This window comes from Loxodonta africana, chromosome 6, assembly GCF_030014295.1.
Source record: "Loxodonta africana isolate mLoxAfr1 chromosome 6, mLoxAfr1.hap2, whole genome shotgun sequence".
Classification (NCBI taxonomy): domain Eukaryota; kingdom Metazoa; phylum Chordata; class Mammalia; order Proboscidea; family Elephantidae; genus Loxodonta; species Loxodonta africana.
Genome location: NC_087347.1, coordinates 10,291,791 through 10,318,568, shown reverse-complemented (window position 1 = coordinate 10,318,568; position 26,778 = coordinate 10,291,791). Strand labels below are relative to the sequence as shown.

Genomic DNA, 26,778 nt, shown 5'->3' with positions numbered 1-26,778 from the left:
AGTTCTGCCTTGTCCATTTTATAGAGGACTTCATGGCTGGTCACAATCGAGCAGGGATTCAAACAGATCTGTCTGACCCCAAAGCCCAGGCTGTTCGTTACTACTCCCCGACTCCCTGGTAGAATATTGACATGTAACCCCCGAGTCAGCCGTAGATGTCCGAGAGAAGAGTTGCTGCACTGCACCTCACAGGTATACTTAGCACCTTTTCCTTTCCCCAGTAAACCACCTGTTCCCCAAACCTCCTTCTATCCCTGCCATCTGCCCCGTCCCAGCTTTCTCTCACTTCCATTGCCTTGGAAGCAAATTTGGACAACCCCAAGAGTCTCAAGCTGGCAGGAGTCCTCCCTGCCCGCCTGGGCCCCCAAGGGGCTGCACCTGCAGCTCTCTGCAGCCACCTGGCTCAGCCATCCAGTCGACCCAGGTACAGGGCCTGCCCTAATGTCTGCCAGCTTTCGGTCTCTTGTTCAGTGCTGGGAGGTGGGGTTGGAGGCTTTCCTCTGGTCAGGCTGTCAGGTTGTTGGGTAGAGCCATGTCTTTTTAAGCTGTGTGTAGTCTCGGCTGTCCTCTTGAGGGTGTGAGCCCTGTGTAAATACATACACTCTTTCTCAGCAGAGATTTGGAAAGAGGAGTGAAGACCATCGTGAGCCAGGCCTCAGGGCCCAGAGGCTGGGAAGGGGCTCCTTGGGCCTGTGCCTAGTGAGAATGTGCCACCCCCTCACCCCACCCACCCCGTTAGTCTCACACTCACACCCCACCTTCTGCGGCCCAGATAACTGCCCAAGGATGACCTGAGAGATTTCCCTGCAAGACAGAAAATTCTAGGACACCAGGAATTCTAGAAACTAAGTAATTTGAAACTCTCTAAGACCTTATAAAAGCAAGTCAGTGTTTTCTTGGTTGATTTAACACAGAGTTACATTAAGCAAACAGCTTGTTTTCTGTCTTGAGTTGTTCCCTTTGTACAACTTTGCCGTTCCCTGTGCTCATCCTTGAGTGATGGTCTGCTGTTCTGTCCTGCACGGAGCCTCCTGGGACTGCAGCGTCCAGCGTGGCCTGGGGCCCTTCAGGTTTGTTGTTTTTTTCAGATGCCATAGAGCACGTGGTGGCATGCTCTTGCCAGTGACAGAGAGTGGTGAGAATTAGCATTTCCGTTTCCACTATACCTGTACCTACCACATCCATACCTTTTTCAAAATTTCCTGGCATGACCCATGTCTTTTTCTCTGTTTCTGCAAGGGAAAGAGTGTCCTTTGGCACTGGAAGGCTGGTCTAGTGAGCTGAAGGCTGAGCTGGGTAGTTCTCAAGCCTCAGTTTGACGAACAGACAGGCCCCTCAGTTCCTGGACAGGTGGGCCCTGTGCTCCCAGCCCCATCTGTGTGGGCCCAGGCTGTGGGGAGTGTTCACATACTTAAAGCAGCAAATGCCCTACTCTGAACGCCCTTTCTCTTGGGTACCTGGAAGCCCAGGCCCAGGCCCTGAGGCTAGCCCATACAAGAAATAGGCCCCAGGACTGTGCGTTGGTCTGAGCCTGAAGAAAGGTGCTCGTGGCTGTCACCTCCTGCAGCTGCCTGGCAGGTGACCAGAGTGTGTTTGGCTCCCTCAGCCTTTGGCTTTGCTTTCTGTGGGAAGTGTTTCTGATCTGTCTTCTCTGGGGCATTGCAGCTTTCTCCTGGTGGTTGGGCAGGAAGCCTCTGGAGCCCGAGGGAATGGCTGTGCTTAATGAAAAAGGCCATCGATTGCAATACATCACTCAGAGGCTGCTTTGTTTATCAGAAGGTACTGAGCATATTCACCCTCTCTTGTGAGGCTGCTTCTCCAGAGGTGAACACCCAGGCGGGAAGAGAGCTCACAAAGCAACTCCAAGCAAGCCCTTCACTCATGCCCAGCGAGTCGGTGAGAGGAAACGGCTGCCTGATGCAGCTGCTCTGAGAACTCCATGGGGCTGGCTGAAGTGCACAGCACGTACCGCGCTGCTGACTTGGAGTTCCCCCCAGGCTGACCCCAAGTAACCCCGCGTGTGCCCCAAGATCATGCCAGACACTGCTGAACCAGGCTCCAAAGTCAAAGATGAGAAAGACACAGTGTCTGCCCTGCAGACCCAGCATGGTCAGTGGTGGGAACAGGAGAGCGCCCTGAGAGTCAGATGGCAGAGGTGACAAAAGACAGCTCATCGCTCGGGCTCATCAGAAAAGAGAAGCTGTGGAACGGAAAGACTAAGTGCAACCAGATTCCAAAGTGAGACACCCCCCCCACCCCGCCCAGAGCCAATGGCGCCAAACACTGCAGCGCCAGCTGTGTGTAACCCCAGGAGTCCTGACTGCCCCCGTTTCCTGACGCTGGGCTTCTCTGTTCTCTCATCCATACTAGCACAGTGGTAGGCCAGATGTACTTGTTCCATAAATGCATTAACATTGGAGCCGTTGGCAGCCATAAGGGGTCAAGGATTCTATAGCACCATGCTCTCACCTGGAAGATTGATTCTTTCAAGCACCAAAACTTTTCTCAGTTACTTTATCCACTTTACTGTTTGCTTTAGTAATGTCAGCTGGACATACTTTAGCCCTTTTTGATCATTTAGGATTACTCAGAATGCTGATATTGTGATATAAAATCATTTTCCATGGGGTCTACAGCTCTGTGCCACTGGCCCCTATACCGAGAGTCTCCGAGTGCAGCATGTTTTCTTTGGCCTTTGTCACCACCTTTGTGGTCAGGGACCATTTGTCCCTTTTCCACCATGACCACAAGGCCAAGTTGATGGAGGAGCTCAGTGGGTGAGTGGAACCAGGTAGAAGGCCAAATCGAGTTGTCTGAATCGTGAGTCAGTATGTAGAAAGCCACCGAGGGAGGAGTGAACTAAAGGACATCCCTGGAGTTGCATGTGAACCCCTGGCAAGGGACATCCCCAGAGGTGCATGTGAATGCCTGGTGAGGGACTTCTCTGGAGTCACCCGTGAACATCTGGCAAGGGACGTCCCTGAAGTCACATGTGAATGCCTGGCTATGGCATCAACACTGGCTGCTCACAGGCTCTTTGTTGTTTCCTGGTCTTGCACCGTTTTTCAGTGTAAGGTTGCACGTGATTGCGTTCCAGATAGGTGAGGTGGTGGTGCGCTTATTAAACTGAATTGGATTTTGTGTATTTTTTCTGTTAGGAAGTTTTTCCCTAGTTCCAGTTATTGCTGTTAAGGTGCTGTCAGTCAGTTCCGACTCATAGCAACCCTATGTACAACAGAACGAAATGTTCCCTATTCCTGCACCACCCTCACAATTGTTGATATACTTAAGCCATTGTTGCAGCCACTTCGTCAGTCCATCTCGTTGAGGGTTTTCCTCTTTTTCGTTGACCTTCTTACTTTATCAAGCATGATGTCCTTCTCCAGGGACTGACCCCTCCTGATAACATGTCCAAAGTATGTAAGATGAAGTCTCGCCATCCTTGCTCCTAAGGAGCATTCTGGTTGTACTTCAAGATAGATTTGTTTGTTCTTCTGGAGAAAAAAAAAAAGTCCATGGTATATTCGACATTCTTCACCAACACCATAACTCAAAGACATCAATTCTTCTTCAGTCTTCCTTATTCATTGTTCTGCTTTCACATGCATATGAGGTGATTGAAAATACCATGGCTTGGGTCAGGCATACTTTTAGTCTTTAAAGTGACATCCTTGCTTTTGAACACTTTAAAGAGGTCTTTTGCAGCAGATTTGCCCAGTGCAATGCATCATTTGATTTCTTGACTGCTGCTTCCACAGGCATTGATTGTGGATCCAAGTAAAATGAAATCCTTGACAAAGTCAATTTTTTCTCTGTTTATCCTAGTTCCAGCAGCCCTCCAAATTAACCTAAACCTGTTTCCTCTCATTGGTCTTCAGTGTAGCTAAAAGAACAGTTAGCTGGTCGCCATCTTTAATGTAACAAATATTCTAGGAAACCATTTTGATTCATTAATGTTTTGTTCTAGAAGCTGAAGGAACTCTTGATTCTTTTAGCCTTTGATCCTAGTGTGTTTCCCAGCTGTTAGTGAACAGTCACGGAGCAGGGCCTCCTCCAGCAGTGATGGGCCTCTGTAAAGAACCGTTCTCACCTGAGGGAGGCACCAGTGGTGCTCTCCGCCATGAATGGCTGCCCCAGGCCCTGACCTGAGGTACCTGTGAAGCTCCCAGAAGGCCATGGCTGATGCCTCCTGGTCATCATCCCAGGGGTCACGAGAGCTTTCTCAGAGTGGCTCCAAGCCCTGGGGAAGTGGACACCCTTCTGAATCCCAGGCTCCCCTGAAAGACAGGCAGCTCAAGGAATCAGGGCTCTCTGGTTCCAGTCAGGCCTTGACATCAGCTGGCCTCGCTGTCTGACTCCCCGTCCACCACATTTACCCGAGGGACTTGACGCTTCATCCACATTGCTGTGGTCTTGGCTCTAAGGCAGAGTTGAGGGTAGCCCCTGGGAAAGGACTGGAAGTCTTCATAAAGGTTTTATCTGAGGCTGGAGGGGTAGACCTGGGGATGAAAACCAGCCACTCCCTTGTCCACAGTCACACCCTCCTCGTCTCCGAAGCGGAGGCTGGAGCCGTGGTGCTTCGGTGTGGCCTGCAGGCTCGCACGCGTGTGTCTGGGCGGTACCAGGAGATGCTGGGGAAGCCCAGAAAGCTCGAGTGGGAACATACCTATTTAAACCACTCTGAACCTAGTTCAGAAAACTGTGTGTCAATGTTTTAAAAGTCTCGTAACTAGTGAAGAGCTCTGCCAGACTCAACAGACCACATCCCAGTGGGTGATAAGACAAGTGTTAGTTCAGTGGAAGCAGTCCGAGAGGAGAAAGAACTTTGTTGTTTTTGTTTAATCTGCCGGGTTTCATATTTACAGCGAGGCGGGTTGCCCTTGGACGGAAGTCTTCGCTTATCGGGTAACCGGCAAATAAGTCCCTGCTACACCGTCACCTTGACTGGGTTTACATGACAGCCATCTACGGACCAGTAGTCGTTAATCAAGGCAAGTGCAGGCCTCACATTAGGCTGGCAGAAGGTGTCTGAGGCTCTCTGCTGAGTTCGCCCTGCCTGCCTCCTACAGGGATCAGCTGAGGGGAGCCACTGGAACTGCAGCTGCCACTCCCGGCCCCTTATCCTGGGACCCTGCTTCAGCCCAGAAGGCAGGCCTTGCTTTTTACCCTATATAGTCTGTCTCTGAAATGCCTCATTTGGTGCCCAAACATTTCATCGGCACCTACGTGTGCCCCTGAACCCACCACGTTAAATCGATTCTGACTCATAGTGACCCTGTAGGACAGAGTAGAACTGCCCCAAAGGGTTTCCAGGGCTGTAAATCTTTACGCAAGCAGACTGCCACATCTTTCTCCCGTGGAGCAGCTGGTGGGTTTGAACCACCAACCTTTCGCTTAGCAGCTAAGCGTTTCATCCACTGCACCACCAGGGCTCCTTACATTTGCCCCTAGGCCCTGGAATATGGAGGTGGTCAAGACCTGGTCCCCAGGCTCCAAGGCTATGTGGGCTACAGAGGAAAACCAGCCTCTAAAAGAGTCAATGCCCGTGGAAGCAGCAGTCAGGAAATCAGACAACACATTGCATTGGGCAAATCAGCTGCAAAAGACCTGTTTGAAGTATTAAAAAGCAAAGAAAGATGTCACTTTGAGGACTAAGGTGCACCAGACCCAAGCCATGGTGTTTTCAGTCAACTCCTATACGTGTGAAAGCTGGACAGTGAATAAGGAAGACCAAAGAAAAATTGATGCCTTTGAATTATGGTGTTGGGGAAGAATATTGAATACACCGTGGACTACCAAAAGAACGAACAGATCTGTCTTGGAATAAGCACAGCCATAATGCTCTTTAGAAGCAAGGATGGTGAGACTTCATCTCATAAACTTTGGACATGTTATCAGGAGGGACCAGTCCCTGGAGAAGGACATCATGCTTGGTAAAGTAGAGGGTCAGGGAGAAAGAGGAAGATCCTCAACAAGATGAATTGACACAGTGGCTGCAACAATGAGCTCAAACATAGCAACAATTATAAGGATGCCACAGGACTGGGCAGTGCTTTGTTCTGTTTTACATAGGGTCGCTATTAGTCAGAACCAACTTGACAGCACCTAACAACAACAGGAGCCATCAGGAGTCACTGGTGAGTTCTGGGTGAGAAGTCGGCCACCAGGACCAGGGAGCCAGGGAGGGCGATGCCTGTACCGAGCTTTGGAAAACTCCAACACCAGCTGAGTGGAGAAGGTGGCATGGCGTGGTGGGCCGAGGGGCAGCGCAGGTGCAGCTGAGAAGCGTGGAAGCCCCAGGGGGGTCATAGAGAGTCTGGGTGCCCATCACACAAGAGGCCAAAGGAAGCAACAGGGAGCGGAAGTGCTGATCTCCTTGGAGGGTTGGGGAGCTGGCTGGGCCAGGAGCTGGTGGTGAGAGCACAAGGGGCCCCGAGAATTGCAGTCCTGCTGTGAGAAGCCAGGTACCCCAGGACTCAGCCCCCAGAACCCATCCCCCAGGCCCCGTCCACAGTCGGGCTGGGTAAGGGACCAATCGGCAAGGCTTTTGAGATTTTTCTCAACAATATGGGACTGACTGGGGGGGAGCACGAAGAGTGCCCCGGTTCCTCTCACGGCTCACTGAGAAAACACCCTCCTGGTGCGGAGGGACTTGCTGAGGGGTCTTGGGCCCCCAGGCCAGCTTTCAGACCGTGGTGTCGGGGTCCTGGTGGCTTTGGCTGTGCTGCTGCCATGGACCCTGCAGACAGTCCCTCTGACTGGATACCATAGCCTGTGTTCATGGGCGGAGCGGCGTAGCATTAGGGAAAGAGATCTGCAAGTGAAAGATGCAGGACCTGGAACCTCTGACAGGAGAACTGGAGCCATGAAAGCCAGTGTGCTCTGCTCAGAGATGCAGGGGCCAGAGCCCCGAACGTGGACTGGAGGGGAGGGCAGGGCAGGCCCATCATGTCCCTGTCCCCTTTGTCCACCGAGCAGCAGGAGACAGGCAGAGGCAGACCACGGGTCTGAAATAAGGCCCCCCAGGTGACAGTATACCCCAGCCCAGCCAGGCCCACAGGTGTGGCCATCCTCAGACACTGTGGGGAAAGCCGTGACCCTCTGAGGGTGCTGGGGGGCAGAGAGCCAGGCGGGATCAGGGACCTTCCATTCTGCAGCTGCTGTGGCTGACGGGAAGCACAGTAGTGACGTGGCAGGGACCACTGGTGCCCGTCCCCCAGGAAGCCCTTACTGGTCCCCACTGTCAGCAGAACCCTCTGCAGCACTGGTCAGGAAACAAGGAGCTGAGACCTCGGCCACCCCGCCCTCAGGGAGCCTGCCATGGAAGACCCAGGACAACCTGAGGCAAAGCACTGGATGGGGTCTCGTGCCCTTGCCCTGAGCTTGGAAAGCCATGCCACCACTCTGAGCCTCAGTTTGTTTGTAAGAATCCAAGGGTGGCAGTGAGACTGGAACAGCTGACACACCTGGCCTCACCCCTGCACAGACACCTACCTGACTCAGGCTGCTCCCCACCAGCTGCTGCGTGGGCTGGGGCACCTGAGAGAGAACCTGCGCGTTCCTGAATACCATTCTCCCTTAGATAGCTCAGTGCCCCAAGCCTGATTTTAAAACCAAAATCTACCCCTCCCATGTCAGTGCCAGCCCAGCTGCTCCCATGAGGCGGGCCAGTCTCTGTTGTGGCCCACAGCTACAGAACTGGCCCCACTGCTGGGCTGGGGCATGAAGGTGTCCTAGCCAGGGAGTCACAGCAGAGCTGCTAGGGACACTGCACAGCTCCCAGGCTTCTATGCACCATGGCCATGCCGCCTCTGGTCAGCGGACCCCATTGCAGCTGGGTAGCAGCTGGAAGAGGAGAGGCATGTGTGTCGACACCACCGAGAAGCCAGCGAGCCCCGGTTCCCAGCTCTGCAAGGCCCAGCACAGCTGCACCTGGTTCTGCTTAGGGAGCGTTCTGCCATGAGTGTGGGCCAGGGTGCTGCCCACTGCCCACTGCCCTTCACCTCCAGGAGCACAGCCTGGAGCCTGGGGAAGGGACGGCTTCTCAGCTAGCTTTACGCTGACAAAGGCCTTTCTGACTATCAACCAGCTCCGAGCAAGCCCCCTCCCTACCGCAGCCACTGGACCTCCCCTTGGCAGGGCCCGAGGGCCTGGACTCCTGAAGCCTAGCCCCTGGAGACTTCCTCCCGAGCTAGAAAAAACAAGCTGCTGAAATGTGCCCCACCCACCAAACCTATAGGAAGGCCCTGGAGTGGATTAGGCCTCACAGAGTAGGAAACCTGGCTCCAGCCTTGCCCACAGGGCCTGTTATATCTGGCTCCAGAGGCCTTCTCCTCTGGGGTTTTCCATGCCTGTGAACTAGGCCCCATTCATTTCCCTGTGGTTTCGTGGGAAGATCCAAAACGTTTAGCAGGTTGCAGTGAGCCCAGAAGGAGAGGGGTCAGCGAGAGGCCCGCGCTGTGACGCGGGTTGGCCCGTCTGCTACAGCACCCTCCTCTGCAATGCCTACAGCCAGTGCCCCAGGGTACGCGGGCCCTGCTGTGAACCCATCAGGCAGCCATGCCGCCCCCCTCACCCCAGCAGCCCCCTCTCTCAGGCCTCCACTTGCCAGCTCCCAGGCCACCAGCCCAGCCCGGGCGAGAGAACTGCCACAGGGCTGAGCTCCTGTGCCCGCGCCCTCACTTCAGGCTGATGGTCGGCTGAGTTCCCACCACCCAGCTTGGGCCTTGAAGCTTTCCACCACGCTGCACCCACTGTGGGGCCAGGGAGAACAGCAGGACCTCCACCCACATGCAGCTCGGCTGTGGAGAAGGGCCCCGCTCAGGCGCAGACTGGGGGTCGGGGGAGGCCCAGCAGTCAGCCCATAGCTCCTGAGCCCACAGCAGGGACCTGCCCAAGAAGGGACAAGTCAGGCTTCAGAAGAAATGAATTGGAAACTGGCTGGGAGCAGTTCTTATCAAATTTTCAACTTAGCAGTTTTCACTGAGAGCTAATTGAACAATCTCTGTGAGTGGCCTAATTCCATTAGCATGAGACTCCCATGGAGTAGTGACAAGCGGCTTTGGCAGAGGAGGCTGTTCTTGTTTGTCATTTGGTCTTGGTCATTGAAAAAGTATGCCTTCTCAGGTTAGGCAGCAGCCATGCCACTCTGCCCTGCCACCACCTCCCCCCCCCGCCCCGCCCCCGTCCCCGGACTCCGAGACATTTCCAAAGCCACGTTCTGCATGTCCTGGCTATAGAATGGGTTTAGCTGGTAAAATGGAAGCAGGGACCATGATAAGAACAGAAAGATGGTGGCCACTGTGCAGGGGCCTTCTTCTGGGCCTCCAGGCAGAGGTGGGTACCAGGACCCACCTGAGCAGAAGGCCATCTTGGACAGGCCTCCTTCTCTGACCCCAAGGCAGGTGAACCTGGCTCCCTGTCCCTCCATCTGTCCTGGAGACATCAGGCCTTTCCCAAGAGCCCTTTCCCCTCTTCCTCCTCCTCCCAACCCCCAGCTCCTCCAGGCCCACTTCCTTAGTCTCGGGCTCTTTCACCCCCTTAGCTCTCTTGCTTCCAAAAACACATTTAGATCTTTTGGGTACTTAAAACAGCAACCAAAAACCATCACACCTGCCCCTGCCTCACCTTCCCTTCAAACCATTTCTCCCCCTTTTGATAAATGTATTGAGTGTTGTCTACACTAGACAGGGTACTCCTTCTTTCATTTTTGGTTACCTGAATCAGCTTCCCACACCATCCCATTAGACTTGCTTCACTTGCCTTCTGCAAGCCCCACCTCCTCCCTTTCTTGGGCATCATCTGCACTGTCTACAGGAGGGCCCAGCAGGCTGAAGCTGCTTCTCTGCCCAGCCCTGGCCCTCCTGTTGCCTGTCTGCACCAAGCTCCCTCCCTCTGTGCCCCCGAGCCCTGCTATGGCCTGGTGCCCTCAGAGCCCCACCGCTCAGCAGCTCTGTACTCTGGCCCTGCCTGCCATTCTCGGGCCTCTCACAACCCTCAGGTTCATCAGCTCTACCCCTAAATGCTCCCCTTGTCCCACCCACCATCACCACATTCTTCTCCCTAGGGTTCCTTTGATCTTGTTTATCCCTTGTTTAGAAACCTTCCGCAGCTCCCCAGGTAAAGTCCAAACCTGGAGTCTGACGGCCCCAGGCCACCTCAGGCCACCTTGCTGGTAGCCTGCCTTGCCTCCCTTCTCTCCTCCCCTGACATAGTCTTCCCCTGACCTGACACCTTCTTTTCCAAGTATGTGTGATGCTTTTCTCTTTTTTTTTTTTGGCTTCCATGCCTTTGCTGTTTCATCTCCCTCGTGTATAATATTCTCCCTCCCATCTCTTGAGATGAATCTTGCATTTCTGGACATAATTTATCCTCCTACAAGGCTGGGGGCTTCTGGACGGCAGCAGAGGCAGCATGGCCTGTGGGCACACAGACCTGTCTGCGACCCCCCACCTGCTGCTTCAGGGCTGAGGGGCTTGGGGTCAATCACATATCCTTTTTTTACCTTAGGCTTCCCATGTACAAAAAAAAAAACAGTTGATTCTGACTCATGGCAATCCTGTGTATATCAGAATAGAACTGTGCTCCATAGGGTTTTCAGTGGCTGATCTTTGGGAAGTAGATCTCCAGGCCTTTCTTCCAAGGCACTCTGAGTGTACTTGAACTTAAACCTTAGGTTTAGCAGCCGGATGTGATGCAACTGTCTTGTCTGAGGTGGAGAATGGTGCTCAGTTCACCAGAGGAGGGTGAGGAAAGCAGGGAACCTCCGAGGCGGGTGTTTGGGAATGGACTCCGTGGGACAGAGGGTAAACCATAGACAACGCCGGGCAACAGGTGTCGGGGTCAGCAGTCAAGAAAGGCACTGGGGGCAGGGACCCAGCTCTCCTGGACCCTGAATTCGAGCCTAGTGTGCCCGCCTGGGAAGCCTTCCTTCTGTGCAGAGATATCGAGTGTCAGTGCTGTACCAGCCACTGTACTGGGGCTGGGGGATCCAACCTTGGGGGTGGTGAGAGGAGATAAAACCACTGATCAAAGAGGCAATTGCAGAGGTGTGTGCTTGGTGCTGTGATCCAGGTGAGAATGAGAAGCACCTGGGTGCACACTTCTTCCTGCCTTCCCAAAGGAAGTGACACCTCCAGAAAATCGATGGAAGAAGAAGGTTCCAGCACTCCAGGCAAAGGGACCAGCAGTGCAGAGAGGGTCAGGAGCAAGGAGCCACAGGAGTTCAGTATGGCTGGAGTGGGGGGTGGGAGGGCAGGGAGAAGGGAGAGAGAAGCCAAGCCACACCCCAGAAGGCCCACTAAACTTCATTCTGGAAGTAGAACTGTCTCGAGGGCTACAGTCGGCCGAGGAAGGGCTTCAGGTAGGAGAGGGGCTGGCCAGGTTGCCTTTGAGGGAGAATGTCCCAGCTTCCATGGGAAGGAAACGGAGGCATGGCTGGAGGCAGGAGACCAGTTGGTAAAAGAGGTCTGGACAAGAGCGGCAGCATGGGGCAGGAAGGCAGGAGCAACCTCTAGAAATCTTGCCTGTGTGTTCAGCCCAAGGCCTAGGGTTGTGGCTCTCAGGCCAGTCACACTGTGCACAATAGTAATCTCAGGTCGCTTTAAGGCCGGGCACTTGTACATGACATGCATTTTTCAGGTGAACAAATTGAGATTCAGAGAGGTGAAGAAGTTTGTCGGAAATCACACAGCTAGTGGTGGCAGAGCTGGGATTCAGGTGCAGCTGCCGCGCTCATCACCACCCGTCTCAACTCAGCAAGTGAGTGTGGAGCAAGGGCAGGCAGCGGGGTCAGGAGAGGAGGGGGCAGGGGCCTAGACATAGGACCCCTTGCCTCCCGCCTGTCAGAGGTGCCTCCACACGCACCTCCAGGCCCTCAATAACGAAGCAGATCCAGCCTCCAGCTTAAGCGGATGCACACTCAGATCCAGTTCCTGGCTGGAAAGAGGCATCCGGTGTGCTCCGTGGGCAAGGCCGAGTGGCCTTTTGAAGAAGGGGCAGGTGATTCGGTCCATTTCTCACTGAGCCACTCTCTGACCCCAGCTGCTTTTCCCAGACATTGCCCTTTAAGTTGCTACTCAGACGGTCTCGGTCAAATAGCCAGAACCCCACATCCAGTAGCTCCCTCTCGTACAGTCTTAAAGGCAAAGGGTTGGCCTGTAATATAAAATAACCCCCCAGCATTTTATATGTATTTACACTGTTTTCTTCAAGTGACACCTACTAACACACTTTGGGAAACACTGTTCAGACCAAATTTGCCCTTGCCCTGCATGGTTGCCATGTGTGGAGAGTGCGCATGCAGGTTGTTGTGGCCTTTACCTGTGGCCCTGCGAGGCTGGTATGGGACTCTGGTTCCCTTGGGCTTGCTCAGCTCCCCCCTGAGATGGGACCTCACACCTGCCCCCCGCCCCAGCATCCTGAAGGCCAGATCAAGTGCAGGTGGGTGCGAGTGGGTGTGAGGAGGTATGCCTGGGTGGCCCCATCTGGCCGTGCCTCTGTCACAGCAGAGCCCACCCAGACCTCCAGAGGCAGGGGCCCCGGTGGCCCTCGGTCCCGTCTCAGGGGCTTGGCTTGCTGTTCTGGAAGGTGACTCTGGCCGCCGGCCATTCCTGAGCCCCGGTTAGAGCGGTTGTCAGGCGATTGCCGAGTTCCAGCTTCCCCCGTGTGGGCTTGAGCTCCTGCCTCCCTCCCAGGTGCCAGGCAGGAGAAGGTCTGAGTTGGGGGAGTAGGCTCTGAACCAGCCACCAGCCACCGTGCAGGCCTGGTGCCCCTCTGCCCCTTTCCCATGGACGAAGTTGGCTCTCAGGCCACCCTAAGCCCCAGACCCCCTCGGGGCATTGTCCCGCAGTTAGGCAGCCGGGCCTGTGTACCTGTGTGCACACAGGGGTGCCTGCAGAGGGGCAGGAGATGGGCTGAGAGGGGTGCTTACCTGCAGGGTCTGCTGTCAGGAACCCCTCTCCTGGCCCCTCACTCCCCCCGAGCAGCCTGCTCTGCTCCCTGACTGAGAAGCCCACAGTCCAGAGCTAGCTTGAGGCTCAAGAAAAACACTGAAGTGGGAGCCCAGGAGACCCTGGGCCTCAGGGCCGTGGTTTCTAAATTGTCAGGCTCTTTCCTGCTCAGAGGTTCCTGGGTTCTAAGCGTCCATGCCACGTCCCAGGTCCTGTGGAAGGAGATGTTGGGGGGCCCCCTGCTGGCCCATCCCTGGAATTGGCCCATGGTGGGGACCCCATCAAGCCCTATGAAGGAGTCCCTTTGACGGTGCCAGAAGAGATCGGTGACCCCCACAAACACTGGCCAGTTCACACCCTCCCACAGGGCCTGTCCCCATTTCTGAGGGGAATCCTGAGCCCAGTAGAACTCCAGCTGCTGACCACTTGGCCTTGCCCAGCCCTTCCTGGTCCCTGGCTCCACAGGGGACCCCACCCTGTCTACCTCCACCCACCAGGTGCTCCTCACACCCCTCCATCACCCACCTGCTGGTTTAAGGAGGATTTCAGGAACAGGCTATGGGGGAATGGTCTCCACAGCTGTCCTAGGACACCAACGAGCACAGAAAGTCAAGACTTCTTGCTGACGGTTCGTCCCCCTATTTGGTGACGTGGTCTTAATGTTTGATGTCTCAGGACTGTCTTGGAGAGTGTCCTACAGGCTGCTGTGGTGACTCCCGCATCTCTGCCACAGAGGGAGGGGCTGAGACTGCAGAGGGAAGCAGAGACCCTGAGATGCCAGGGGACCTGTCTCTAGTTAGGCCATAGGTGACATGCAGGGCTGTACTGGGGGCCCAGGGAGGGCAAGGAGGGGACTAACAGGACAAGCAGCTGGGCAGCGGTGTCGTTGGCACCTGGGGCTCCACATCGGCCTACGCTGGCCCCTGCCCCTGCCTGCCTGTTCTCATCCTTGCTTAGCCCAGCCTTGCTGAGACCGAGAGGTGACACGGGAGAGCAGCCCTTGCAGGACTGGGAGCAGAAGCGTGGCTGTACCTGGGGAGGCCCCACCCCCAGTGTTAAGTTCCTTTGACCTGTAGTGGGGGTAAGGGGGCAGACAGGCAGGAGCAGCCCCACCCTGCTGCTTTGCTGCCCCTTGGCCCCACCTTGGCATCCTTAGCCTGCAGGCTCCCAGCAGCCCTGCTGTAGGACCATGCTGCCACCTGCTGGCTGCACTGGCAAACTGCAGTTCCAGATCGGCACCAAGGTTACAGGTGCTGCTTCTGGGTGCACACCTGCGGTTGGACTGGAGGCTCCATCCTTGCGCTCTGGAACTGCCCACATAGGGTTCTCAAGGAGCACCTGGTGGATTAGAACTGCCAGCCTTTTAGTTAGCAGCTGTAGCTCGCCATACCTCTTAACCACTGCGGCAGACAGTGAATCAGGTCAGACACTTACAGAGCAGGGACTGGGATTCCTCGCGGGTTGATGAGATCTGAACATGAGAAGCGAGTGAGGAGAGTTGAACACAGTGTTGGACGGTGACACCATGACTGGAGAGCCAGGGCCTCCAGCCTGGGCTCACAGGAAGGCTCAGAAAGGGGTGAGGGAAGGGGGAGCAGCAGCAGGGAGATGAAGGTAGAGAGCATGTTGGGAGACCACCAGCTGGCCCTCTGAAGGAGAGGGCCGGAGGAGAGGAACACAACTCCTAGGTGTGGAGGGCCTGTGACGTGCCAGGCCCAGCACCTGCCCTTGACCTAGTCATCCCTGTCAGGCGTCACAGCAGCCCTGTGAAGCAGGTGCTTATCATCCCCCTGGTACATTTGAGAACAGTGAGAGCTAGGTAAGCTACGTAATTTGTCCAAGGTCCCCACGGCAAGGACAACCTCATCTCTCATGAGATTTGGCGGTTCAGCTAAGGTGTTTGAGCTAAAGGCTTTTTTCAGGAGGAAGTGGTATGCACAAGGACAGATTAGGGGTGATGTGGAACTACACCCCCATGGGGAGCGGAGTAGCTCCTAGGTCCATGTGCTGGGTTTCCTGCATGGTGGAAGGGCCAGCCTGGCCTTGCAGTCCTGCACCCAAGCTATAACCCGGCCTCACTGCAGGCAGCACCGTCCCTGACCCTGCGCCCTCCCCTCTGCAGGCTCGTAGAGGAGTTCATGCTTTTGGCCAACATGGCGGTGGCCCACAAGGTCCACCGTGCCTTCCCCGAGCGGGCCCTGCTGCGCCGGCACCCCCCGCCCCAGACCAAGATGCTCAATGACCTGGTGGAGTTCTGTGACCAGATGGGGCTGCCCATGGACTTCAGCTCCGCCGGGGCTCTCAACGTGAGTGCCGGGCAATGGTGGGGTGGAAGGGGGGCCCTGCCCGTGGGACACGCTCCCTTACTAGGACCAGCACAGGGAGGCCGCTCGAGGCTTAGCTGTGGTGAGGAGTGGACCCAGTGGCTTTCAACATGGAGCAGGGGTTGTTTGAAGCCTGGGAATGTTTGTTATGGTAAATGGTTTGAAGCGCCCCCTGCCTGGAGCTAAGGCTCTTGGGACCCAGGAATCCATGCTTTCGGTTCCGACCCCAAAGGAGAAGGACTGTCCTCACCCACATGGCAAGCATGGGCAAAGGTGTTCTCTCCAGACCAGCCAGCTGAACGTGAAAGGCCTGGTCTGAGCAGGGAGCCAAGAGACCTCAAGCAGCCCTGGCGGGGACACAGTTACAGGCTGCTGATCCCCGTTGCACCCACCCCATGACCATCTGGGCAGGAGGGGCCCGCAGTGGATCTGTCTTCCCAAAGCCAGCTGTCAGGTGCTCAGTGGGCGACAGGGCCTCAGAGCCTCTCCCGAGCCTGACTTATACGTCACCCGAGTTTCCTGGGTTTACTTACAGAAAAGTCTGACTGAAACATTTGGCGATGACACGTACTCTCTGGCCCGGAAGGAGGTGCTCACCAACATGTGCTCCAGGCCCATGCAGGTAAGGAGGGGCTGCCCCCACCCCAGCCTCCCCTCCTCCCGGGACACCCCAGCCCTGACCTCCAGACACACAGCCTACAGCTAGTCCTGCTCTGCTCTGGGCCTGCCTGCATGAGGAGCCAGTTTCTCCACTCTAGCCTGGCCCAGCAGCCTCCCTTGTCTGTCAGGGCAGAGGAATGTCAGGTGGGAGAGTGTCCCGAGGGGAGGGAGAATGTCCTGAGGGGAGGGAGGATGTGGGGAGGGAAGACATGCCCAGGCAGCACCTGGGACAGCAGGCCCTGGACTTCTGACCTATAGCCTCTTGGTCAGAATTGCAGTCTCACTGGCTCCATGACAGCGGTCCCTGGGGCTAGTTAGGGGCTGGTGTGGACCCCCTCTCCGCCTTCATGGCCTCTGGGCACGGGTGTGCGTGGCTGAATGAGAGTGGACCAACCTTCAGTGCCCCAGGCCCTAACAGTGTGCTGCAGTTCCCCCTTCCATCTAGGGGTGGGAAGTGGGATTAGAAGCTCCCTGTGGTCAGTTAGGGGTCCTGAAGCAGAGGGAGCATCTCTGGAGCAGCCTGCTAGGGACACTCCTCAGCCCGCTCTCACCCGCATAGGAGGGAAGAGACATCTGGGCCAGTACTGCCTGCCTGGCCTGTGCTGGGTGGCAGGGAGGCGGCAGGCTGCAGTCTAGGTTTGGGACAGATGGGCTTGCTACTGACACCTGTCCCAGCCCTCTGAGGACCCGCACTTCTGGGGAAGGAAGCACCACAGTGGACATCAGGCCAGTAGGAGCTGGAGCTGTCAACAGGGCCAGCTCTGGGCCTCATCCCAGCCTGGGGACAGTGACAGACCATTTTTTCAGGGGCTCAGTCACTTGGTAGTTTCAGCCAGCCGCAGCTGGTTTATGTTCTGACGCCTCAAAGTTCTGCCGGCAGTGGAGCCATTGGGATCCACTTGGGTCTGGCTGTCCTCACCCTGTCCCTGGTCGTAAGCATCTGCCGTGGGGCACCTTACACCACTCACCCCAGGCACCTACAGCACCCACAGGGTGGGGCGTGCCTGTGGCCCAGCTGACTGATACCCCGGCCCTCTGGTTGCTCCAGGCCAGCCTGGCAGGTAAGACGTAGCAGCCCCCAGGTCTCGAGAATTGGCTTCCTGACCCTGCCTTCTGCCCTCCCCAACCCCAGCCTGTCCTGTTTCAGCAGCAGGGTCTGGCCCCAGGTGCTCCCCACCCATCCCCCTCTGCAAGCCAGGAAAGGAGCCAGGGCCCTCTCTCCTCCTCACCCACCTCATCTGAGGAACTGGGCCACTGCTGAGAACAGAGCCCAAGCACGGGCGGCGCCTGTCTTCCCCACCGACTTGCCCCAGCCATAACCCAGGGCCCAGCAGGACCTGGAAGGGAAGCAGGGTGGGGAACTGAGCAGGTCACCACCAACCGTGCCTGGATTCCAGGGCCCATGTGCTCTGAGTAACTGGAGCCAACAGTCGTTTTGGCTCACTGCATGGAGGGCGTGACTGAGTGTGCATGGTTGTCAGTGTGTGAGTGTAGGAGCATGTGAGTGTGTGAGGGTGTCTGTGTGTGAGGGTAGGAGTGTGCGAGGGGGTCAGTGTGAGTGTAGGACTGTGTGAGGGTCAGTGTGGTGTAGGAGTGTGCAGGTATCTGAGGATGTCAGTGTGCAGGCAGGTGTGTCAGTGTGTGAGTATAGGGTTGTCACTGTACAGGTGTCAGTGTGCTGGTGTGAGGGTGTCAGTGTGCAGGTATATGAGTGTCTGTGAGGGTGTCAGTGTGCAGGTGTGTGTGAGGGTGTCAGCTTGGAGGTATATGAATGCGCGTGTATGAGTGTCAGTGTGCAGGTGTGTATGTTTCAGTGTGCAGGTGTGACATATCAGTGTAGGTATATGAGTGTATCAGTGTGCGGGTTGTGTGTAGGTGTATGAGTGTGTGAAGATGTTAGTGTGCAGCTGTATGAGTGTGTGAGGGTGTTAGTGTGGGGGTGTACTGTGAGGGTATCAGTGTGCAGGGTGTGTGTGTCTGAGGGTATCGGCGTGCAGGTGTGTGAGTGTGTGAGGGTGTCAGTGTGCAGGTGTCTTGTGTGAGGGTATCAGTGTGTGCGTGTATGAGGGTGTGTGTGAAGGTGTCAGTGTGCAGGTATATGAACGTGTGTGTGAGGGTCTCTGTGTGTGAGATTGTCAGTGTGCAAGTGTGTGTGTGTGGTGTCAGCATGTAGGTGTATGAGTGTGTGTGAGGGTGTCATTGTGCAGGTGTGTGTGTGAGGGTGTCAGTGTGTGAGTATATGAGTGTGTGTGAGGGTATCAGTGTGCAGATGTGAGTGTGAAGGTGTCGGTGTGTGGGTATATGAGTGTGTGAGGGTGTTGGTGTGCAGGTGTGTGAGGGTGTCAGTGTGTGGGTGTATGAGCATGTGACTGTATCAATGTGCAAGTGTATGAATGCATGTGAGGGTGTCTGTGTGTGTGAGGTTGGTGTGCGTGTGTGTCTGTGGTGTTAGCATGTAGGTGTATGAGTGTGTGCATGAGGGTGCCAGTGTGTGTGAGGGTGTCAGTATGCAGTTGTGTGTGTGAGAGTATTACTGTGTGGGTATATGAGTGTGTGTGAGGGTGTCGGTGTGCAGGTGTGAGTGCAAGGGTGTCAGTGTGAAGGTGTGTGGGTGTGTGAGGGTGTTGGTGTGCGGGTGTATGAGTGTGTGTGTGAGGGTGTCGGTGTGCAGTTCTGTGAGCGTGTGTGTGAATGAGCAAGCAGCGAGTGCAGCTTGGCCCTGGGACGATGAACCTGTGCACTTGCTCCCAGGCGACAGCTCAGCTTCCCCAGGCCTGGGCACTGGAGTGCTTCACTTCCCAGCCCCGAGCTCCCACCCCAGGGCTGGAGGATCCAGAGCCGCTTCAGAGCTGTGGGAAGCTCCCAGCAGAGCAGGGCCACCAGCCTGCCTTGGCCTGGGCCCCTAGAGTGTTGTGTCTCCCCTCGCCGCAGCCATTGTGTCTGCCAGCGTCAGAAGGGCCTCTTGAGCACAGCTGTCTGTCTTGGCCCCAGGGAAGGTCAGGGTGTCAAGGACAAGAGTAGCTGGGGGCAGCAGGCTGGCAAATGTTGCCCTCCTTGGCAGACCCGGGGTGAGTTTTAGGGGGTGCCAAGAGGTGCCAGGGTGCAGGCGTGGCCTTTGTGGGGCAGGGATCAGGGCCAGATGACACGAGATCAGCCACCACTGCAGGCCTGGCCTGGGCTGGTGCAGCAGCACCAGGGCCTCCTGCCCACGGGGCTCTGGGTGCACTGTGCCGGGTCCTGGGCCTTTTCTGCTGTCTCCTATCCAGGCATCCTTGCCTCCTTCCTGTAGCCACTTCAGAGTGCACCTGTGCCTCCAGAGAACCTCTCAACCCCTGCTGCAGATGGCCACAGGCGTCCCCAGTCCTTCTCCCACCTGCTCCAGGAGCGTGGCCCTGGGCCCACCCTGGGGAGGTTCACCCATTCTATGCCAGAGTCACGCCCTCCTACTTGTTCCAGCAGTAACTGCCACCACAGATGCAGCAGCCAACAAGCTGGCCGGGGGCACTTTTCAGCCACCCTTAGACTTAGCATGTGGCCCGTCCCCTCCTTGGGATAGAACAAGGCCACTCCACCTGGACCCTGAGGAGACCCTTAACAGCAAGGCCACACCTGCCTCCAGCAGAGAGGACGTGTGAGGAGCCCTCCACTTCTCCCAGGCTCCTGGTAGCCCTTGGGTCCTCTTACGAGGAGCAGCCCTGCCCGCTCAGGCCCGCCTGGCCGTGCTCAGCTGCCTGCAGCCTGTGGGTCAGTCCATGCCTGGCACCCACCACGAGGCTGTGAAGGTGTCAGTGTGCAGGTGTATGAGTGTGTGTGAGTGAGGGTGTCAGTGTGTGGCCTGCCCACGTGGCCCTGAGACCCGCCCTGCCCCCAGATGGCACTGTACTTCTGCTCGGGGATGCTTGAGGACCACACCCAGTTCCGGCACTACGCCCTCAACATACCGCTGTACACGCACTTCACATCCCCCATCCGCCGCTTCCCCGACCTCATGGTGCACCGCCTGCTGGCCGCCGCACTGGGTAAGGGTTCGTGGAGGGCAGGGTGGTGAGGCCTGCACGGGGTACCAGAGGCCACCCGCCAACCCTGGAGGCCCTGCGGAGTGGGCAGCCCGGGGCCCGGAACCTCTCCCTCTGGGGGCTCGTCTGCCTCCGGGAAGCCTTAGCTCTGCCTGGACTTCCCAGGCCCCACCTAGGCCAGGGGCAGCAGGGACCCTGTCCCAGCCATGGCCACACACACAGACCACCCGCCAGCCGGGCCTGACTGCCTCTCCGCAGGCTACAGGGCGCTGCCGGACCTGGAGCCCGACGCCGTGCAGAAGCAGGCCGACCACTGCAATGACCGCCGCATGGCCTCCAAGCGCGTGCAAGAGCTCAGCACCAGCCTTTTCTTCGCCGTCCTGGTCAAGGTGCAGCCACCAGCGTGCCCCCTGGCCCTTCTCCTCCTCAGGCCTCTCACAGCGCCGGCCCCCAGGAGCCCAGGGCTGTGGGCAGCTGGGGGGGCCTGGAAGGAGCCTGGTCCTGAGCCTGCTGTATACCACCCACAGGAGAGCGGCCCCCTGGAGTCAGAGGCCATGGTGATGGGCGTCCTGAACCAAGCCTTCGATGTGCTGGTGCTGTGCTATGGGGTGCAGAAACGGATCTACTGCAATGTGAGTGCCCGACAGCAGGGCGTCCTTCCAGGGGCTCCCCTTGGAAGCAAGACACAGGCCAGGACAGCTCTGAGGAAAGCCCTCCTCTCAGACACCGCGCCACCCAGCCTCCCAGAACGTAGCACGCCCATCTTTCCCTGCCTCCCCTCCCTCCATGGGTGCTCCTCTGCAGCATGGGCGTGGTGCGGGGGGCACAGGCCCAGGGCCCTGCTGTCCTGGTCCTTGCTGAAGGATTACAAGCGGGGGGGTGACACTGCACTCCTCACTCAGTTGTGGGCAGCACCAGGCATGTGATGGCTGAAGGTCCAGAGCCCGTTGTGGACGGTAGGGGTGCCCTGCTCCTGCTCCTCTCCCCCTGCGCCAAGCCCATCCGTGGGCCTGCAAGGCCCAGGGCCAGGCTCGGGCCTCTTCCCCAAGAACCAGGGAACCAGAGAGGCCCCACAGTCCCTCAGCCAGTCCATGGCAGCTGTCAGGCGAGCTTCAGGGATGTTTGTTCTAGAACGGCCTGAGAGCGGTCCATGGCTGTTCTAGAAGCACTTCCCTACAGAGCAAGGAAAGGACCAGCCCTTGTGCTGCATCCTGCCCCACGTGGGCTTTTGTTTAAGGTCATTCCCAAGGGAGTTGGTGCCTGTGGTCAGCAGGTCACCACCCGGCCCCTGCCCCTGGCTTTAAATTTCATGTCTGAGGCCCTCTGGGGCCAGCAGAGCCCAGCACATCATGTAGAATAAACTCAGTGTCAGTGAAACAGAGGAGGATAGAACTGGAAGAGCCGAACCCACCAGCTCTGAGGGTCTTGTCCTCAGCGGTTTGCACAGGCCCAGCACCAGCAGGGGGCGGCAGACCTCCAGCCTCCAAGTGCCGTCCCCTTGCAGGCTGGTCCCTGATGAGTAAAGACAGACCCCACCTCGCGGCACCTTATTCCACTCTGCCCTGGGCCTCTCTGGCCACCCCCACCCCCCACCCCCAACCAATAACACCACAGAGCCACCAGCCCCTCCCAGCCCAGACCCCTTGGCACTTGGGCACCTCAGGCCCTCTTGGACCTCCTCTGGCCATCCAGCTGAAGGTGGCCTGGCAGGGCCTTCCTGACATGGCCAGAGGCAGGAGGAGGAGGAAGGGACATGTCCTGTCCAAGGTAAAGTAGCAGACCCATTAGAGGTGGGCCAGGGTACAGGTGAGCCCAGCTGCCGTGGAGCAGAGCAGAGGTGGGCCAGGGCTCAGGTGGGCCCAGCTGCTGTGGGCCAGGGTGCAGGTGGGCCCAGCAGAGGTAGACCAGGGCTCAGATGGGCCCAGCTGCCATGGGCCGGGGTGCAGGTGGCCCCAGCAGAGGTGGGCCAGTGCCAAGGGTCTCCTGCAGGCAGCGGGGCTTTCTGGGGCAGGTGGTTCAGAGGCGGCACCCAGAGCCCAGTGAGGTGCAGATGTGTGCTCCCTAGGCACTGCCCCTGCGGACCTACCACTTCCAGAAGGTGGGCAAGAAGCCGGAGCTCACGCTCGTCTGGGAGCCTGAGGATATTGGGCAGGAGCCAGTGTACCAGGTCAGACTCTCGGGGTGTGGGGTGCAGCTTTTCCCACACCCCTGTGTCCCTGTCCAACCCCTACTCCTGGTGGACTCCCTGGATGCACTCCACATCGCCTCCTTCCCAGACTCTCCCAGCCACGGCAGGCCCCGGCCACTGTCACCAGAACCATCTCCTTTGGGCTCTCACTTTTGCCATCACTTTCCCTCCCTTGGGGACACCCCTCTGGGGAGAGAAGGGGCTCTATCTCTCCCTCCAAAGCAGGGGCCTCACTTTTGGGGTCCTTTTGAGAATCTGACAAAAGCTGTGCACCTTATTCCCAAGAAACCGTCTTTGTTTTCTCTGCCATGGGCTCCGAAGGCCGGCTGGTTGTTTCCTTCGCGTCTGTGGGCATCATTGTGGGCCAGGCCGTGTGAAAGCCCTTCCCTGCGTGTCCCACTCCATTAGTTCTCCCAGGCCCCAGGCGTCAGCGCTGGGCTCAGGGGCACCCATCCTGTCCCCTCGGGCCCGTCTCACCAGGGGCCCTGCTCTGCCACAGGTCATCAGCATCTTTAGCCTGGTGGAGGTGGTGCTGCGGGCGGAGGACACCGCCCTCAAGTACAGCGCCATCCTGAAGCGGCCAGCAACCGAGGACATCCCAGGCCTGGCGGAGGAGGAGGGGTCCGACAACCACGAGCAGGAGGACTGAGCCCACCGCTGCCATCCACCTCCACCCTGCTGGCTTTTACCAAGAGGACTTTTTGACACCAAAGGGGATTTTTAATTTGTTTTGTTTTTAACCACTCAGGGTTTTGTTTTTATTTTTTCATTTTATATTATTTTTGCAGCTCCGTTTTTAAACGAACTGGAGGGGAGCGGGTAGGGCTGGACCGGAAGGCTGGGGGCTAGCCAGCGCTCAGCCAGCCGAGTGGGCCGCCACCCTCCGGGACCAGCCCCCTTCCCAGGCCGCCCCTGCCTTCACTGCCCAGGAAATCAGCATCATGGAATAAAAATCAAGTGTGAAGTGGTGTGTGCTCTGTGGACGCCCCAGTGGCCAGGCCAAAGTGGTCCCTGCATCCAGGGCAGGGACCGGACCCCCCTCTCCCAACTCACAGCTGAGCACTGAGCCTGCACACGCCACTCGCTCCCCACCCCAGGGTCACCGCCCCGGCCTGGCCTGTCAGCTCCACAGTGATTCAGAGCCGTCCTCATGGCAGACGGATGCCAGCGCCTCGTTCTGGCTGATTAAAAATGTAATTAGTATGCATGGTGGCAGCTCACCCATCACCCTGCGCTGTGGTTGGGGCCATCCCACCACTCCCGCCACTTCCTCTGCCTGCTGACCCCGCATGGCCACAGGGGGAGGAACCCCACAGGTCCTGTGAGCCACCCCCACCCCCAGGCCCTAGCTCTGCGCCACAGGCTCCTCACGGTGGACACAGCTCCTGGCCCAGCCCACATCCCCTGATGGCACCTCAGCACCTCCAGCCCTGATCCCCGTCCCCTGGCAGTGAGAGGGAGCTGGGGACAGACAAAGCCAGGCCCTGCTGAAGGGGAGGGGGCTGCTCAACCCAGCCCTTCCGACCAGGGAGGGGAACATGGGCTTAAGGTGGCCCAGCCTAGCCTAGTCACCTGCCCAGCATCCTGCGCACCCCCCAACCCCACCACCCTCACGACCCAGGGACAAAGAGAGTGGACCACTGGGGGGGCTCTCACCCAGCTGGCCTCCCCTCAGCCTGCATTCCTTCCTACTGTGGGCGGGCTTCCCTGAGAGATGCAGAAACTCAGACAAGAGCCACTGTGACAAAGGCCCCAGTCACCCACACGGTGTGTCATCATTTACAGGCTCATTTGCTCTGGTTATAGTGGATTTTCCTTAAAGACAAATTCACCACAGTACCTTTGTAAGGAGTGACCATAGTCCAGGGATCGGGCACGGGCTTTGTCCGTTCTCCATCCAGGGCCAGGCTGGAGCTAGGAGGGAGATGAAAGACATCTTATTCCCGCTCTCAATTCCTTTCTCTCCCTCAGCCACCCTAACTGTGTTTATCCTGTCCATCCTGCCCCCCCCCTCAAGGTGTCCCAGAGGCCACCATCCCTTCTCTGCTCCTGCTCCCTGAGCCTTCTCCTGGAACCAAGTACCTGAACAGAGGTGGGTGGATCTGGTGGTCTGTGTTTGGATGAGGGAGAAGGCTCTGGGTGCTTCCTGGCCCAGCAGCCTCACTGTGAGAGCCGCAAGGACAGATAGCTGACCCTGTCCTCTCAGCACCGTCCACCCGTCCACCTTTCTTCCTGTCACTCTGAGGAGTGGCAGCCACGTTCTCAGCCCCACAGGTCTAGGCTCTCCCTGTCCCAAGGATGAAGCAGAGCCTCCATGGCGTGGCGTCCCTCAAGGAGTGATAGGTCAGAGGGCTGGGTTCCTCCCAGACAGCGTGGGTCCCTAGGCCAGTCACCATGGAAAGCTTTGCTGTCTGTTGTTGTTGTTAGGTGCCGTCGAGTCAGTTCCGACTCGTAGCGACCCTATGCACAACAGAACGAAACACTGCCTGGTCCTGAGCCATCCTCAAAATCGTTGTTATGCTTGAGCTCATCGTTGCAGCCACTGTGTCAATCCACCTCGTTGAGGATCTTCCTCCTTTCCGCTGACCGTGTACTCTGCCAAGCATGCTGTCCTTATCCACGAACTGATCCCTCCTGACAGCACGTCCAAAGTATGTAAGACGCAGTCGCGCCATCCTTGCCTCTAAGGAGCATTCTGGCCGCACTTCTTCCAAGACAGATTTGTTCGTTCTTTTGGCAGTCTATGGTGTATTCAGTATTCTCCGCCAACACCACAATTCAAAGGCATCAATTCTTCCGTCTTCCGTATTCACTGTCCAGCTTTCACATGCATATGATGCGATTGAAAATACCATGGCTTGGGCCAGGCGCACCATAGTCTTCAGGGTGACATCTTTGCTCTTCAACACTTTGAAGAGGTCCTTTGCAGCAGATTTACCCAATGCAATGCATCTTGATTTCTTGACTGCTGCTTCCATGGCTGTTGATTGTGGATCCAAGTAAAATGAAATCCTTGACAACTTCAATCTATTCTCCGTTTATCATGGTGTTGCTCATTGGTCCAGTGTGAGGATTTTTGTTTTCTTTATGTTGAGGTGTAATCCATACTGAAGGCTGTGGTCTTTGATCTTCATTAGTAAGTGCTTCAAGTCCTCTTCACTTTCAGCAAGCAAGGTTGTGTCATCTGCATAACACAGATTGTTAATAAGTCTTCCTCCAATCCTGATGCCCTGTTCTTCTTCATATAGTCCAGCTTCTCGTATTATTTGCTCAGCGTACAGATTGAATAGGTATGGTGAAAGAATACAACCCCTACGCACACCTTTCCTGACTTTAAACCAATCAGTATTTCCTTGTTCTGGCCGAACATCGCCTCTTGATCTATGTACAGGTTCCTCATGAGCACAATTAAGTGTTCTGGAATTCCCATTCTTCGCAGTGTTATCCATAGTTTGTTATGATCCACACAGTCCAATGCCTTTGCATAGTCAATAAAACACAGGTAAACATCCTTCTGGTATTCTCTGCTTTCAGCCAGGATCCATCTGACATCAGCAATGATATCTTTGGTTTCACGTCCTCTTCTGAAACCGGCCTGAACTCTTGGCAGTTGCCTGTCGATATACTGCTGCAGCCGTTTTTGAATGATCTTCAGCAAAATTTTGCTTGTGTGTGATATTAATGATATTGTTTGATAATTTCTGCATTCGGTTGGAACACTTTTCTTGGGAATAGGCATAAATATGGATCTCTTCCAGTCAGTTGGCCAGGAAGCTGTCTTCCATATTTCTTGGCATAGATGAGTGAGCACCTCCGATGCTGCATCTGTTTGTTGAAACATCTCAACTGATATTCCATCAATTCCTGGAGCCTTGTTTTTCACCAGTGCCTTCAAAGCAGCTTGGACTTCTTCCTTGAGTACCATCGGTTCCTGATCATATGCCACCTGTACTTGGTTCCAACACAGATGCTGGGTGTAGAGCTTCCCCAGACAGGCTCACCTCACTGATCCCCCTGGGATATCATGTGTCTGGAGCCATGGGGGCCAGGGCAGTCTCAAGTCCACCCCAACCCATTGGACGAGTGGAAACTGCTCCCGGGAAGTAGGCAGGTAACACAGTGACTGCCCAGCCAGGACCAGGGCTCAGTTGCCTGCACTCCACCACAGCCCACTGCCTCACAGACTCAAGGTGGTATTCTCAGCATTCCTCCCGGTTGGCCAAAGCGGACCCCTTCACCTGCATTCCCTCGGTCAACGTCATTGAATCTACATGCAGGGCATTGGTGGGACAGGCATCTGGTGGGCCCGATGAGGGAGACGCAGAGCCACGTGAACAAGGAGGACTCGTTTGTCCCTCCAGTGCCCCAGAGCAGCCGTATGCCAGCACAGGCTGAACCAGCTCAGGGCAAGGCTGTTGTTTCCATGGGGCTTGCTCGGGATCACTGAGGGGAAGAGAGGCATAGATATAAGCAATCTCCCTGCACAAGGGTGGAATTGGTGCCACCTCTGAAGTTCTAACAGAGTTCAGAGGCAGGAGACTGGTCCAAGCTGTGGAGGGCAGGTGTGGGCTTCCTGGATCCGAATGAAGGTGGCCTAGGCGGAGAGCCTAGTGGAAAAGGGGCTGAGGTGTGAAGGCACT

General features: G+C 56.6%; 1 protein-coding gene across 3 annotated transcripts in view; it reads left to right on the top strand.

Moving 5' to 3' along the window:
• The window catches only part of DIS3L2 (DIS3 like 3'-5' exoribonuclease 2), a 386,862-nt gene extending 363,588 nt beyond the window's left edge, over positions 1 to 23,274 (top strand). For 2 of the 3 annotated variants that reach the window (XM_064286549.1, XM_064286550.1), the window contains exons 15-21: positions 15,073 to 15,256; positions 15,810 to 15,896; positions 19,806 to 19,953; positions 20,209 to 20,339; positions 20,478 to 20,582; positions 22,016 to 22,117; positions 22,638 to 23,273. In XM_064286549.1, coding sequence (XP_064142619.1) covers positions 15,073 to 15,256; positions 15,810 to 15,896; positions 19,806 to 19,953; positions 20,209 to 20,339; positions 20,478 to 20,582; positions 22,016 to 22,117; positions 22,638 to 22,787 — 907 coding nt within the window. In that variant the 3' untranslated portion in view covers positions 22,788 to 23,273. Of the gene's footprint in view, positions 1 to 15,072; positions 15,257 to 15,809; positions 15,897 to 19,805; positions 19,954 to 20,208; positions 20,340 to 20,477; positions 20,583 to 22,015; positions 22,118 to 22,637 lie in introns of all 3 variants that reach the window. The other variant, XM_064286551.1, reaches the window with a different exon arrangement.
• Positions 23,275 to 26,778: the final 3,504 nt, after the last annotated feature.